Below are 15,446 nucleotides of genomic sequence, written 5' to 3' on the forward strand. Positions count from 1 at the left end.
GTCACATGGCAAATAGAGTATTATTTTCCCTGCCTCACCTCATCTGATATGTTTACGGGGTTAGTTGTAACACTTTAAAAGGTGTAGTATAGTATCCAGGCAGCTATATGCATTTCATAGAATCAGAATAAGTCCTTGAGTGAAAGATGTTTTGCTGCCACAAATGATTACCTTTGCTGTGAATGCTGTTGAATGTGACACTTATGTCTACGTGTGCATTTCAATCTTTCCAGGCAGAGGCCTGGGCACTCGATATAACTCGAAAGAGATGGCACTCAATATAACTTGCGTGTGTGTGATTTCTAGTTGGGTTTTGTGTTAAACTGCTGTAATTATTGATATATGATGAAGCTGTGAACTGTCTCTGTTTCTCTACAGGCTTTTTGGAAGGAGATGGGCTTCTCCGGGGAAATAGTGGCAGGATCCTCCAGCGACTGTCCATTCTGTGTTACCTTTGATGCTACCAGCCCCAGCGGTAATGCTGCTTTGGTAGGCTTCATTGCCGGCCAGCAGGCTTCTCGATGGAGCTCCAAGGAGGTAATGGGTTATCAATGTGGAGACAGATGCAATGATTAGTATTTATCTATAATTTAAACATGTCAGTGGTTTCATCTTGAATCACAGCTATGCCTCATTCCATCAGTTTTTATTGTGATTCATTATGATCCCATGTCATAATGCACATAAATGGTAAATGAGCAAAGTAATTGATGCATACTTTTTCCATCATCAGGGTGATGTGTTGTAATTACATTTAAGTTAACAGTGGGTATAAAATGTGGAGGTCATGAAAGATTCCACTATTAAGAGCTATTCCTGATCTTTTGGATTTCCTGGTGAGATGTCACAGTTTCCAGAAGCTTAACTCTGAAGTCTAGTAGTTTTATTAGACATAAATTGTACAATAAATGTATGTGTTCAAATGTAAATCTAGGTGTACGTTAAATTATGCCTCCGAAACCTGCCTTAGTTTCCTCTGTACCATGAAAAAAAGCTGTATTTACTCCAATTCCATCACACAATTTAACCATTTCTCATGCATGTTTAGGGTTAAGCCTGCTTAACATTTCATGTGGAGACAAAGGCAACATAGTGTGCATTGTCAAAATGATGTTATTGTGTCAAACAAAATGCTCAGGGGCAGCATTATGAAAATTGCATGTGAGATTGTGCACCACCTGAGCATATAGACCGAGAACAGTGGGGTGGTCCCGCCAGCTTTCAATAACTGTTACTTTGGTAAAAAATAGGACATAATGGGCTAAAGGGTTTTTAAAAACTTTTATTTTTTCTTTTGGTACTATTCACACCGGGCACTGATGATCTTTTTGGTCATCTCTAGTTCTGAAGTGTCAATTATTTGCCTTGAAAACAAAGACAAGCTTTATAATTGCACATGGTGGAAAGTGAAACAGACAGCCATAAAATAGAGAATTGTTTTATTGTAATATATGTATTGTAAGAAGTCACTTGATTGATTCTTTGACATGACTGCAGACTGTACAAAACTCAGCTGCTAGGCTGTTAACCAGGACCAAGAAGTACGACCACATCACACCTGTTTTAGCCTCTTCACATTGGCTCCCTGTTTGTTTTAGGATTTAAGATCTTGTTGATTACTTTTAAGGCTCTTCATGGCCTGGCCGCAGATTATATTTTAGACCTTGTAATCCCTTATGAACCTTTACGTAGTTTGAGATCTTCGGGCAGGGGTCTCCTGTCTGTTTCTGAGTCCAGGATGAAAACTACGGGGGGCAGAGCTTTTGCTATCAGGGCCCCGAGGCTCTGGAACAACTTGCCCGAAGAAATTAGGTCTGAGTCAGTGTCTTTGTTTAAGTCTTGTCTCAAAACACATTTTTATCTGAAAGCATATCCTGATTTTATCTGAACTGCTTGTTTATTTTACTGTTTATTTTATTGCTTTTGTGTATTTTATTTCTTCATATTTATATATGGTATTTATATTATATTATATATATATTATGTTATATTTATATTTCTCTTGTTGTGAAGCACTTTGTACTTTGTTTTGATAAGTGCTCTATAAATAAAGTTTTATTATTATTATTATTATTATTATTAATGATTAGCGACTGGCTAAACAAGCAATCCCTTAATAAGCAATGGCCTTGAAAATACCTGACTGAATTATTATATTATAGAATCTACAGAATAGCAAGTATTGATGAATTATTTTCTGCAACAGATTTGGTATTGGATTCATGCAGGCTTAATATCCCTTTATGCCTACACTATGTTGCTGATTGACAAGGTTACATATATTCTGCCTGTAAGTGAATATTGCTATTGGCAGCTGTAATCCTCCCTGTAATTGTTCTCCCATACACACTTTTCGCACACTCAGCCTACATCCTCTTCTCTTTCTTTTCCTTGCTTCTATTCTGTGTTGACATTTTCATTTAGGGCCAGTGCTTTCCCTTTACCTGAAAAATAAATAAATCCAGCCTTGTCTCTAGTGTTCTGGCATTTTGGTCATTAGCCTGACTTGCTACAAAGCTGGAGAGTGGCTGTCTCCCTGCTGTGCCATGGTGCACAGAGTGCTAAATAATTAACCCTCACTTGCTACCTTACTGCTAAACAGAGCAAAACAGTGTTGGTGTATGTGATGCAAGTAGACATCAAGGTTACCATTACACACAGTTTGTGCTGTTTAAGTATGATTTAGCTGTATATGTTATCTTAAGTATATATTATCTTTTTAAAGTTTCAAGTTCTTTGTTGTCATTTGCACAACAATTACAGTGAAGCAGTCATTGGCAATGAAATTCTTAATTCTCAGGCTCCCTCCGAGAATGCTCAAACAATATGTATAAAAGCAAAATCAAGCAAGTCAAACGAGAAAGACATAAGCCATAAATTAGTGCAGAAGTTAAAATATAGGAAAATAATATAACATATAATAAATTATAATACAACACAATAAAATACTGTGAAAAAACTGTGGCGGGCAGGTGTACATTAATGATAAAATGAATAAACTGTAATATAGACAGGTTATGGACTTTACAGTCAATGCAATCATAAATATATATACTGTGATGGTTACATAGCTTGTAAACTGGTAGTCAAAAAAAAGTATGTACATACTGTGGGGTAGCAACAAATATATATAAACAGAGATGTAAACAAGTAGTAACCAGTAAGTAGTCATTAAGATGCAAGCAAACTGACAGATTTTTAGTTCATCAATTGTTTTGGTTTGCGCAGGTGGAATCTTAAAGGGCATTTTTTGCTATGTAATTTCATACGACGTTCAGCTGACATTAGCAGTCCTGCAGCAAATTAACAGTGAGAGGGTTTTCTTTTATAAATTCCTCATCGAAAGCAATTTGGCACCATGCTTCAATTCACTCTTTGTTCTTCTGTAAGGAGTGTATTAAGAGACTAGACTAGAGTTTCAGCTCCAAATTATTGCACAAGGGTGTGTGGAGAGCAAAGGTAAAGTGACATGCAGATGAGAAATCTTAGACAATTTTGCAGCATCTGTCAGCATGTTTTATGGTGATCTGTCCTTTTGGTCCTCAGGCCTCAGCTGCTCTGTACATAACTCACTGTGTGAACTAATACAACCAGGAGCATGTGCTGACCATGCTTGAGTTATTCAAATTGACGGCTGTGTCCAGCTTGGACTGTTATATTTCTGAGTGATGAGCAAGTGTAATGTAAGTACCATGTTGGCACAGCATTTCCTTCTGTTTGCAGGGTGGAGAGAGAAGAAAAGCTGTGCTTTCCAGTCTGGTCAAATACCTTGGTCCTGAGGCCGCTTCTTTCATCCACTATGAAGAGAAAGTAAGTAGCTCACTGGCAGATGTCTTATCTAATAAAACAATAATGGTTTGGTTTGAGGCAGAATTTTGTAGTGCCAAAATTCATAGTCTCATTTCTTACCCTGGATTCAAGACAGAAAAGCAATTTTGTGTAGCAAAAGTCTGCATCTCTGTCAGCTAAAATGAACCAAATTGATTGAGTTACAGTCTAACATTACAACACAAAACAATAATACAAACAGGGGGCCCAACATGGGTCTAACAAAGACCTGTGTTAATCACATTTTTATTACCTTTGATTTGGTATTACTGCAATTGCTAATCCAGATTAATCAAATCTGCTAATGTGGACCACAGATGTTTATAACATGATCCATACCCAAAATCCTTCTTGCCTAAATAATTTCCTGCCACACCACACAAGAATAGCCACTTACCTGCATTACATGATGTACAGTATACAGAGGGATGACAAATTAAAGGAAAAACCAACATGAAGTGTCTCAGTGTAGCGTCAGGCCACCACGAGCCTCCAGAACAGCTTCAGTGCCAAGTCTGTGGAACGCTGTTGGAAGGATGAACGCCTTTCCTCCACAAGATATTCCCTCATGTATATATACACCACCTTTATTTAATCAGATAATATCATTGAGATCAAGATTTCTTTTGCAAGAGAGACCTGAGTATAGCAGATTTAAAAAAAAAAACAGCCAGATATAACAAAACGACATATAGCATCAGAGACAGTCACAGACATCATTAAATAGATTTGAAGAAAGTTTATATTATATCATTTGGTCTAATGGAGATGGTGGTGGAGAGCATTGTCTTACACGTTGGTCCAAAATCTTCAATCGGTGTGAAACTGGTTTGAGATCTGGTGACTGTAAAGGCCGTAGCATTTTATTCACGTCATTTCCAAACTCACCAAACCATTCAGTCAGCCCTGGTGCATGGAAGCATCTGCATTTGATATGTTCCTCCACTCTTTTATTCGGGTTTTGTGCTTTTATTTGTACCCCGTCTATACATTGGTAGACTGTGAAACAGCACATTAGTCATGCAGATATATGATTTTAGTCCCTGGACTCCTTTTTCCTCACTTCACTGTTGAACAGCAAGTTGGAAAGAAAAATTGCCCTGAGGAAACTTGAGGCAAGGATGTTAAGGGATACATCTCAATTGTACTTTTTAGAGACTCAATGAAAACATAGAATTACGGAATACAATAACCACTCAGAACTTAGTGATGAGAAAAAAGCTCAATAGATACATTTATGGTACAGTGCTGAGAGACATATTTGGCCTGATTTAATGGTAGCCCAATAGGTATCAGAGTTTCTTCACATTAAATACTAATTATTTTTGAACTTGTCATTTATCTAAATAGGAAATATACTGAACCAACAAGTTCCAAACATGATTTTCATTTCTGTTGTGTATCCTACTTAACTTCTTTCCACATGACAAGCTGAAGGGTTTAATTCCACTAATCTGCATCTCCATTTTAGAAGAAAAGTATTGAGTGGTTGATGTTGGCGAATCAACATTTACTTATTTAATAGTCAGTAAGTACATTTTAGGAATCAAGTCATGTGATACAAATTCTACAATACAATAATGGTATACTATGTGATAATATATTTTACTGACTAGAGGTCTTTATCTTAAATAACAACAAACCATGAGCATTATCGTATATTTATACAAAATGTCATGTTTACTAATGTCTCCTTCTACAACAAAAGTCAATTTTGGGTGAAAAATAAGGTGGAAAGTATTTATTGTATTATATTGACTCTTTGATTTGGCCCGCTTATCAACACGATCAGCACTTTGAGCAGCAACAGCTCATTCAGGCAATTAAGGTACTCTTCGCTTGACTGACCCAATTTGTGTCAGAATTCTGGAATGTCCATCATGAATAAACATCCATAAATCCGCTTTGAAATCATACAGAAAAGATGTTACTTATAATTCACAAACTTGCCTTAGAATCATCACATTTTTAAGTTTACTTCAGTATTGAAGTCATCGAATGATAGTTGGCATTGGGTACATTGCAAACAGGAACTGCTAATACCTAACTCAACAAAATAGATGGTGGGTGTTGGGGGGGCGCAGTTCTCAGTATTATCTGGGGGAGTGACAGACTTTGAAAACCCCTGGTCCATGGTCTATGTTATGTTTTCATGTGCTGTGCTATCAAAAGAAATTAGGCTAGATTAGATTTGGGGAGTGCCATTTTGTTGAAACAAAGCCATGCTTTTGTACTGTGCTGTGAAATACTACAATGTCATTTCACTTTTCTGCTTTACAGGACTGGGCTAAGGAAGACTACAGCGGGGGCTGTCCTGTTAATGTCATGACACCAGGTCTGCTAACATATTACCACCCTAGCCTGAGGAGGCCCTGTGGCAGGTGATCACCCCACTGATGACAAATACACCACAGCATCACACCTTTCTTTGTCCCTATACTGAAAAGAGTCACCTTTCCTCTGTGTTCTCACCAGAAGAATTGGTTATGTGGAGCGATGTAGTGGAGTAAACCGGTGTGGCAGTTTCTAAATCTTTGATATAAATCTTTTCAAGAGCTAAAAATAGAGTTTATAATTCAGTAAATAGTATCTTTGTACACTACATGACACTATGAGAGTTACTGACTGTGGTTGCTGGATGCTCATGCAATTTTTATACCACAGAAACAATGTTTGCACTTCACCCTGCCAACCAGGTATTACTCACTAGCACCCTGTGCCTACAGATCATCGACATAAGTCGTGGGAGTGGTTATGCCTTCACTCATATATATTAGTCCAGTTCTAAAGAAATGGCAAGAGGTCATAAGAGGTGGTGTTCTCATAGGAAAACATCCTATAATCCATTTCTAATGGCCTGTTTGGAGATGCACAAAGCTGAACGAATGAGAGTGAGAGGTGGGGAGGGGGATCCAGGTAATGTATTTCCATAATGACATTAAGTCTGTGGGGAGCAGAGGAAGCTCATTACATAACGTAACTCAAACAGCAGCATGGGGCTTTTATCCTTATTCCTACCCCATATAGGAAATGGATCCTCAAGGACATGCTATGACCTTGACACAAATCCAGCACGTGTAATGAAGACAAGCCCATGCTTGGTTGACTAAAGTGTCTGGCGGATTATGGAATTTTATTTGGAATAGTATGAATCTCAATACTGACCAGTGTGGTTTTTATAATTAGAGCAATTATCCTAGGTGGATACTATGCCTGAGTGGTCAGTATGTGAGATTTTTACACCCTACTCAATTCTAGGTGTGGTGAGAGAGAGTAGAGAAGCAAATGAGTAAGAAGAAAGAAAAGCTGCCGAGAACTATGAATACACTGACCTCAGTGGGTTCATGCTTTACTAAGTTAACAGCTACAAAATGCATGCAGAATAAACACTGCACTGACATTAGTTGCTTAGTAGAATGCTGAAAAGAAAATTGGTTCACTTGTGTTCAAAGAAGCAAAGTTACAATATGTAGTATAATTCTTTTTTTACACAGGCTCCTGCTTCTTACAGGGCAGTGCCTGATGTGCCGCTAATACTGCATATGCATCAAAAGCTTGACTGCAGACCAACATGCAACAGCTCTGCAAGAAATGATCATCACAAACACCTATCCTTCCTGCTAAGCATAATGTCACAGCACAATACTCCTTGCCCTAAACACACGATCTTCACTGGGCGACAAAACATGTGCAAGTCTTTACAATACATCAACAATGTAAGTGGCTCAAAGTCCCTAAGGTCTACATATGGTTACCGTTGTGAGATGCACTTAACACTGATGTCTTAATATATATAATTTATGATTTATCTAAAACAAAAAAAAACCTTTTGAACTTGTGCTGTGTTTAAGCTAAGCTTTGTAAGACGGTGTAGTCCCTCATTCGTCCAGGAGTGTTCTATCGTAGAAATCAATAGGCCTGATTACTGATTACTGGGCCATCTTGGAAACAATTAGGTCAGTTTCAGGTGAAACTAGCTATTAACAGATACTCAGGCAGATTCCTTAGGCTTCCTGAGGGCAGGGCTTATGTAACACAGAGTAGCTTAAATTTCTAGTTCCCGTCCCATTTTTTCACAATTGAGAATGACCTCCAGATGGGAGCTGAAACGTCTTGATTCTGAACAGTGTCCAGATGACTACGACTGAAACCTTTTCTTTGATAAGCTTTGTAAGGTTATTGGTGTATGTATTAAAGTTCAAAAGCTTGAATTTTGTGTCTAGTTATACTCACCGGGTCTTTGCCCCAAAGTACAGACTAGCCACAGAACTGCTGCACAAATCTCCTCCACTGAAAAAGACTCAGTGCAACAATGCTGCTCCTAGAATTTGCATGAAACAGCCTTGGGAGGATTCCTTCCAACCAACACATACAGTATGACTGTGATGTGCCAACACAAAGGCCAAAAACAAAGCATCTGTTTATACAAAGACAATCCAATAAAACAAATGTGTGATGGAGAGGTAAGCAAGAAGCAAATGATAAGATGTTTCCGGTGCCAACGGACAAGTAGGTAAAAGGGCAAGGCTCTCTTGTCTTCCAATATAATCCACTCCTGCTGAATCTTCCAACACAGGGGAAAAGGTCCCTGACTTCCCCATTATGTACCAAACCAACACTCTCCTGCCAGCACACAGGCCAAGATGCAAACTTCAAATGTGAGATCCCACTAGTACTCACAAATAGAAAAGTTTACTGATTTCTTTCAATTGCAAGGAAAATATAAAATTATGAATTTCAATCTGTACCACCACACATTCCAAAATACACAAAAATTAGGCTATGAACAAGCGCCAGACGAACTATCTATCCACGATCACCAAAAGTTAGTGACACGATCCACCACACAGAAACTTCATAGGACCTGTCACCACAGTTCAGGGAATATACTTAAAGCAGATGAGATGATTGTGTCATATGCCTCGCTGGGGTACAAGACTGTTCAGTAGGAGCAGTTAGGGACCAATTGCAACACAACCATACTCTAAACATTAGAACAGATCCCAATTTAGAACATCTGTTAGATCTGTGTTGAAACGCCATATAATCAAACAAACAGGGTGCTTTCTATTGGCGAAAACAGGCTGCATCACGAGTTAGAGTCCACCATTGTCAATTAGTCAATTAGGTCATCATGAGGACAGATTTAGTTTTTAGAGTGCTGATACACTTCATTACTGTATGTATAAAAATAGAAGGGAGACTTTTTATGCAACACTTTATATTTCCATATACAGACATAAGGCATTTAATTATATTTTAGAACAAGTAACTGAGTTTATTCCAGAGAATGCTTTAGTCAGTGTGATCAAATGCTTGAGAAAGGTCAATGACGGAATAGAAAGAAAGCTTTATTCTTCCTAGAGTCTGTATTTGTGCTTAATATGACAATGTTTCTTTCTAAATCCATTTTGTTCATCTGCTGTTATAGTATCTGACTCAGCCCACTGGGAAATGTGATTAAATTGAATACAGCAGAACAGTTTGTATACAGCGGAGGTCAAAATGATATCCCACTAGCTCAGGGGGATTCTTTATTCCCAAATTTAGAGATTGGATTAATCCCATACTTGTGCATTTCTGGATTCATCCATGTTGGAGAAGTGAAATGGTAGACCACCATAATCACATGCTTCACTTGTCTCAACAATTTACAAAAACAAAGCATTACATTTATTTTGACAGAGCACTAAAGTCGTGGGTGCTGTCAGTAGATCAGTTTCACTTAACTATTATCTTATAATAACCTATTTAAACAAGACAACAATCAAGTTCAATCAAGACCACAAGGCGGCTTTTTTAATCTCACAAGCTCTCACTCTTCTCATTATAAGGCTGCTGCTCATTATACTGTTTACTGCCACCTGCTCTGCATGCCACTGCAATGGTTGTATTGATTGAACACTCCTGCCTGTTCTATTTTTTTATTACCATACTTGGTGAATGCATTGCTTTCCTTTTTCATTATCATTTGTATATAGTACATCTCAGTAATCTTTGGGTTTATCGCACTCTGGCACTAGCTTAGTCACTGCTGTATAAATCCATTACAGAGCATCCTCACACAAAAGTGTACAACCATGTGCTGCAAAATGGTCTTATATTTGGGGTAACATCAGAAGACAACTTCAACAAACACTTTAAATGCAGTCTTTATCAGTTTGAGGTGGCCCCAAGATCTCTCAGTGGATAGGCAGGTGTTGTGCACTACCAACTCCCAGGATGATGACATGTTTCTCAAAGGCCTTTCAGTCTGAGGTCTCAAGGTCTTGGATATTCTGCTGATGAAGTGGCATGTTTCATTAGGCTGGACTGAACAATCAAAAAGAGTGAAATTCATTGTCATATCCTGCTTTACAACATCAGAGAAGTGTGTTTATGGAGTCCAGAGAAAGCTTGTTTGATGCTCAGGCCTCTAACTCTGCCGTTCAAATAACATAAATTAACTACCCAGGATGCTGGCCAGATTAAAGGTACTAAAGGGGAGCCCTTCTCCATTCCTTTGATTGGTGGACAGGGGTGGGGGCTGGTATAGTAGAGAAGCCTTGAAGCAAGTATGATGGGCTAGTGAACACATGAGTAGTAACCTGTTATACGTGTACGCTATCCTTTGAATGGTGAATTAGTGGAATGTCTTGTGTCTTAGCAGTACATAGATGTGAAAGGATAGAATCAGTTGGTATGAACCAGACACCTAGGTAGTGTAGTCCTAACAGCGTCCCTCAGTAAGACCGGGATTATGGTTCTCTGAAGATACATGTAAAGCGTATTGCGTAATTACTCTTAGCACAGGTGTTATCATTGAGTGTCAAGCGAGCTGATTGGTTGATACAGCTCCTTTCAGGAGGTGGGTCTGTAATAAAAAAGATTATGTTCCAAATCTGTATATGAATAATATTTTTTAAAAAAGACAAAAAAAGTGATGAAAACAAAATGATCCCCATGCGTGTTTGCCTACATGCAGCCCTGATTAGCATGTTCCCGCCTTAAGGCATGCAGAATCACTAGCATTCAAAGAGTGCAGATCATTTATCTCTTTTCTTTAAGTGGGCACCAGAATATAATTGTACTACAGTTACTGAATAATAGACTTGAAGAGACTGCTACTTTCTGTAGGGCATTTGAACCTCCTGGAAGAGGGCCTCTCTTATCCGGAGAGGCTGTAAGTGTCTCCTTTAACTCACCTCAAAGGAAAATGGAAGAGCATAACATAAGCCAATCAAAGTGTTCATGCACTCAGTTAGAACATGCCATCACACTCTCATATGCTACTTTAGTTCACACCTCTGCCTCTCTGTCCACCGGGACGGTAGCCCATGGAAGGCTAAAGTTGAGCGGTTGTATCATTCATGTTGGGCGCCACATCAGACACATCACACGACAATCAGTGGGGCCACAGAAACTAGCCAGAAGACCAGCCCCTCCATCTGTATTCCAGAACAGTGGCCTTTATTTTTTACTGAACCAGCAGTGCAGGAAGTACATTGCGTTTTCTCCTTTCTTCACTACCTTGTACACAGTGCTGTTGGGTGGTTTCTCAAGACCAAGGCTGAATATTGTCTTGTGTTTCTCCAGTGGGCTCATATTTCGTTCCTACCTCCCAGATAGACAGGTTACAGGATAGTCCATTGCTTCCACGGCTAATGGACAAGGGCTTTAAGAAAAGTAGCTAAACTGCTGCTAAGGTGCCTCCATTTGGGGGTAGATAGTGGTATGTTTTCACAATGCCACTGGTTAAGCATCAACTTCTGTTCTGCAGCCATTGTCTTCAACCTCCTGGGGGGCTGGCAGATGGCAGCAGCAGCATCCACTGCCACATTTTACTTCCCAAGAGTTGACTCCAATGCTTGTTTTTCCTTTTTTTTATTACGCTAGACTGCTGATTGTTCTACAGTGATTTTTTGAGAATGTCTGTTACACAGTCAAACCCATAATGCTAGCATCTTGCCAATGACAAAGCCCTGCAGTCTGCATACTCCAGCTGAAGTTTAACTGTGACTATGTTCAACTCCAAGGCACATGATGTAGATTGATGTTGACAACAAACCTGGGGACCACGGGCAGTAATTTATTAGGTTTATAAGACATCCTTGACTTTGTTGTCATTACATGGAGCAGAAGAAAAGTGGATGAGAAGTATCATCGTTATTGTGCTAGTGTGGAACCCCTACAGGGTCATCCTAATTTGCTGAGTATGTACTTGCAAAAGTGCACAGAGACATGGAGCGTCTAAGCCAACTTAAGCAAAACTTAAACTGTATCAGTTTGTCAGAGAGGAAATATTTTCAGTCAACAGCTTCACATCATTAACTGTATATAAAGATGGATGACATGACTGCTTCCCAAAAGTGAAGCCAAAACATCTTGATTGTCCCCTGGTGGTTGGCTGCAGTGGAGGGGATGGGACATGGGCCAAACTGAAAACCTCAAAGTTCAAGTCAAAAACATTTTTCATTTTAGGTAGTTCTTATCATGCTGATATTTGTTCAAGTGTACATTTTTCTGATAATTTTGGTTTTAATTAGTTATTTGATGCCATAGAAACAGGGTTTCACGCCATGACTGACAGCTGATACCGGCTTGAGATTGAGCCGGCTGGGTATATGGGCGGGACCTCAATAATGAGGCTCCAACCCTGATCACTACCGTACAGACTCTGACTCAAAATGACGTCACCAGCATAAGATGGCAAAGCCTGTATCTGGGATATTTTAAGTTCATTTGGCTTCACAGTGGGAGGAAGTGGAGACGCATCATCCATCTTCATATACAGTCTATGCTTCACATGTGGACTTTGTACTGATAATGCAAATGAGTGTTAATGGCACCAGACACTATATAAATGTGCTAAAAGGCATGTCATTACTCCAATAGAGAATATAAAAATGCATTTTCACTCAGGAACATAAAGCTTAGTGTTCAGTAAATGGCTCTCTGATTTTCTTGATTTACAGGATTCATTGGGCAGGCACAGAGACAGCCACCCAGTGGTGTGGGTACATGAGTGGTGCAGTACAAGCTGGACAGCGAGCAGCTCTGGAAGTACTGGCTGAACTCTGCCCCATGGCCTTGACCCAGGAGGAGCAGGAAGCAGTGCAGCACAGACAAACTGTCAAAGGTCCTGCCAAGCAAACATCATCCAAACTCACCTACCTGCCTACCTGCAAGGCTATCGTCATAGCAACACTGACAATAAGTGCCGCTGTCTTGCTGGCTCAGCGTCAAAATGCATTACTTAAAGTCAAAACTTACTTGACGAATGTATTTTCAACAAGCAGGCATAATATGTCCCTAGTGTAACAGAAACCTGTAAATAGGCCACGTGTTTGGTTTTGATGTAGACAGAATGAACGAGTACAGTTTTTGCTGTGTTGCTCGGCCCACTGATATCTGATTTTTATTTTTCAGACTCAGGCCACATACTGCATATTTCATAACAAAGTTAGAAAGTCAAACTCAATTAGATTTATTTTCATTATATTATATCATATCATTTTGTGCCATTTCTTAATATGTTATATCAAAATGACTATATATTGATTTAGAATGTGCAGATTACATACAGTGTCATGGTCCGGCTGTGCCTCTCTCCATCCCTTGTGTTTTCCTGCCGTTTTCCCCTCCCTGTGTTCCTGTCAGTCCCATGTTGGTTTTCTCTGTCTGTGCGTGTGTCTCTCTGGGCGTGGCGCTCTGTTCCTGCTTCTTATCACCTGCACACCTGTTTCTCATCCACTGCTGCACACCTGTGACTCAGCAGTATGTCTACCCCGGCTCTTCATTCCAGTCTTCGCCAGATCATTCAGTTTGCCAACATGGTATAACGTCACAGCCAAGCTCTCTTTGTTACTGTTGTTTCCTCGTGGTTTTTTTTGGGACTCGTGATTAACCTTGTGTTTCTCTGTGCTCAGGTTCACTTCTTCGCCAAGATTCCTGCTACATGTCTTGCTCTCTGCCATGTCAGACCATTCACCAAGCTCAAAGTTCCGCTCACGCTGCCTACCTTGCTCTGCCATTCTGCTCCGTTCACCCAGCTCATTCCATCTCTTCTAGTTTCTAAATAAACTGTGTTAAACTGCAGCTAACCTCTGCCGAGTCTTGCAGATGTCTATGAGTTTCATAACACTCTCTACTGGTGTTTCTTTTCTAATTACAGTATAATTACTGTGGTATAACATGTATTGCATCATGAGATGTTGATTAATAACATTTCATTTTCATGTTGAATTTACTAATAAAAAATCAACTCCTTTTTATTTAGAAAGAAGGCTTGTAAGGCTTTCCCTTTCTTGTTTGCCCCTCTGGAAGAAAATTATCTATTGACTCCAGGAACCTCACTTGAATTTTTCTTGTTCTTCAATTATTTTATCATTTGCTCATGACAAATGAGAAAATTATTTACTGTAGTAATACCTGGAGATATCACAGTCTAAGCAGCATCTTATCTCATTTGCCTTTTTAACATTTAAAATTGTGACCGTAAAATTTAGGTTGTGCTTGTAAGCTTAGGGCTTCAGAGCGATCATGTTGTGTTTTAAACCAGTTTGCAGTGAGAAAATGGAGCTTTCATACTGCATGCCTTCCTTTGTTTCCCAGAGAGCCATAAAACCTGCTTGAGAGGCTTGGAGCAGAGCCACACACGGGTTTGTGCGCCCACAAAACCACCAACAGACATTCAAATGAGCATAAGATGGATGAAGCAGTCACACACTGATAACGTTCCAGAGAAAGTGATTTAATCGCTATCACTCGATTGCACAGTTGATTGAAAGGATTTTTGTCGTCCCCATGTCTCTCCTAGAGACAAAACTACTGTCCCACTGATCATGGGACGGTAGTCTGTGACTCCATTAGCGCCATGGCTTGCTATCTGTCTTTGTTATCACAACCTTGCACTGAATCAACTGCCTGCTCTTCCTGGTTTCATTTAAGCCAGTCCAGGCTGAATCAAGACCAACAGCCCAACATCTCCAAAACATGTGAGTTTTTTGCACTGTTTGGTCATTTATTAGTTGACAGTCACAAGAGTAACTGTTCTCACCTGGATGTGAATTTCTGAACAAATTTCATGTAAAATACGAATGATATATACTTCACTTTTTTCCAACTGGACCCCACTGAGAGGAAGACTAAAGCTGATGGCTGCTATTTCAGAACTCCACATTGCTTCTCAAAAGTTCCTTCCTACGGTATATGTCACCGCCAGCTTCAGGCATGCATGCAGTAATGTACCATCTGGGGGATTGGCAGCTTGCCTTGTCAGCTTTGTCACAATTCAGTGCAATCCAGTTCTTGGGTTCAATGGTGAATGCATGATCATTGTGAAATGCATTTATTAGAACAAGTCTACTAAACTATTGTGTGAATGAATTAAATTGCCAACGTGACATAAACTCTATAGTCACAAATGGGGTATAAAAGGGTACAGGAGAAAAAAGAACTGCTGCTGGAAATGACAAATGTGGGAAGTTCTTTGTTAAACAGGCCATGGATTTCACCAGATTTAACCATTGTCACCTTGAAGTCTGAATGCTCAGAATCAGCGAATGTTTTTCAAGCTTCAGAATTTTGGTAATTTCACAGTGAAAATAAGCCTAATAAGCCCTGATATATAGCAGCCA

The 15,446-nt window shown here is 39.4% G+C and overlaps 1 protein-coding gene across 3 annotated transcripts in view; it reads left to right on the forward strand.

Annotated features, from left to right (window-relative positions):
- si:ch211-127i16.2 (probable flavin-containing monoamine oxidase A) overlaps positions 1 to 15,446 on the forward strand; it is a 40,220-nt gene extending 24,774 nt beyond the window's left edge. For 2 of the 3 annotated variants that reach the window (XM_044174783.1, XM_044174784.1), the window contains exons 9-12: positions 379 to 537; positions 3,724 to 3,810; positions 6,109 to 6,209; positions 12,783 to 15,446. In XM_044174783.1, the coding sequence (XP_044030718.1) occupies positions 379 to 537; positions 3,724 to 3,810; positions 6,109 to 6,209; positions 12,783 to 13,128 (693 nt within the window). In that variant the 3' untranslated portion in view covers positions 13,129 to 15,446. The remainder of the gene's footprint in view (positions 1 to 378; positions 538 to 3,723; positions 3,811 to 6,108; positions 6,210 to 12,782) is intronic. The other variant, XR_006375554.1, reaches the window with a different exon arrangement.

This window comes from Siniperca chuatsi, linkage group LG18 (assembly GCF_020085105.1).
Source record: "Siniperca chuatsi isolate FFG_IHB_CAS linkage group LG18, ASM2008510v1, whole genome shotgun sequence".
Classification (NCBI taxonomy): Eukaryota; Metazoa; Chordata; class Actinopteri; order Centrarchiformes; family Sinipercidae; genus Siniperca; species Siniperca chuatsi.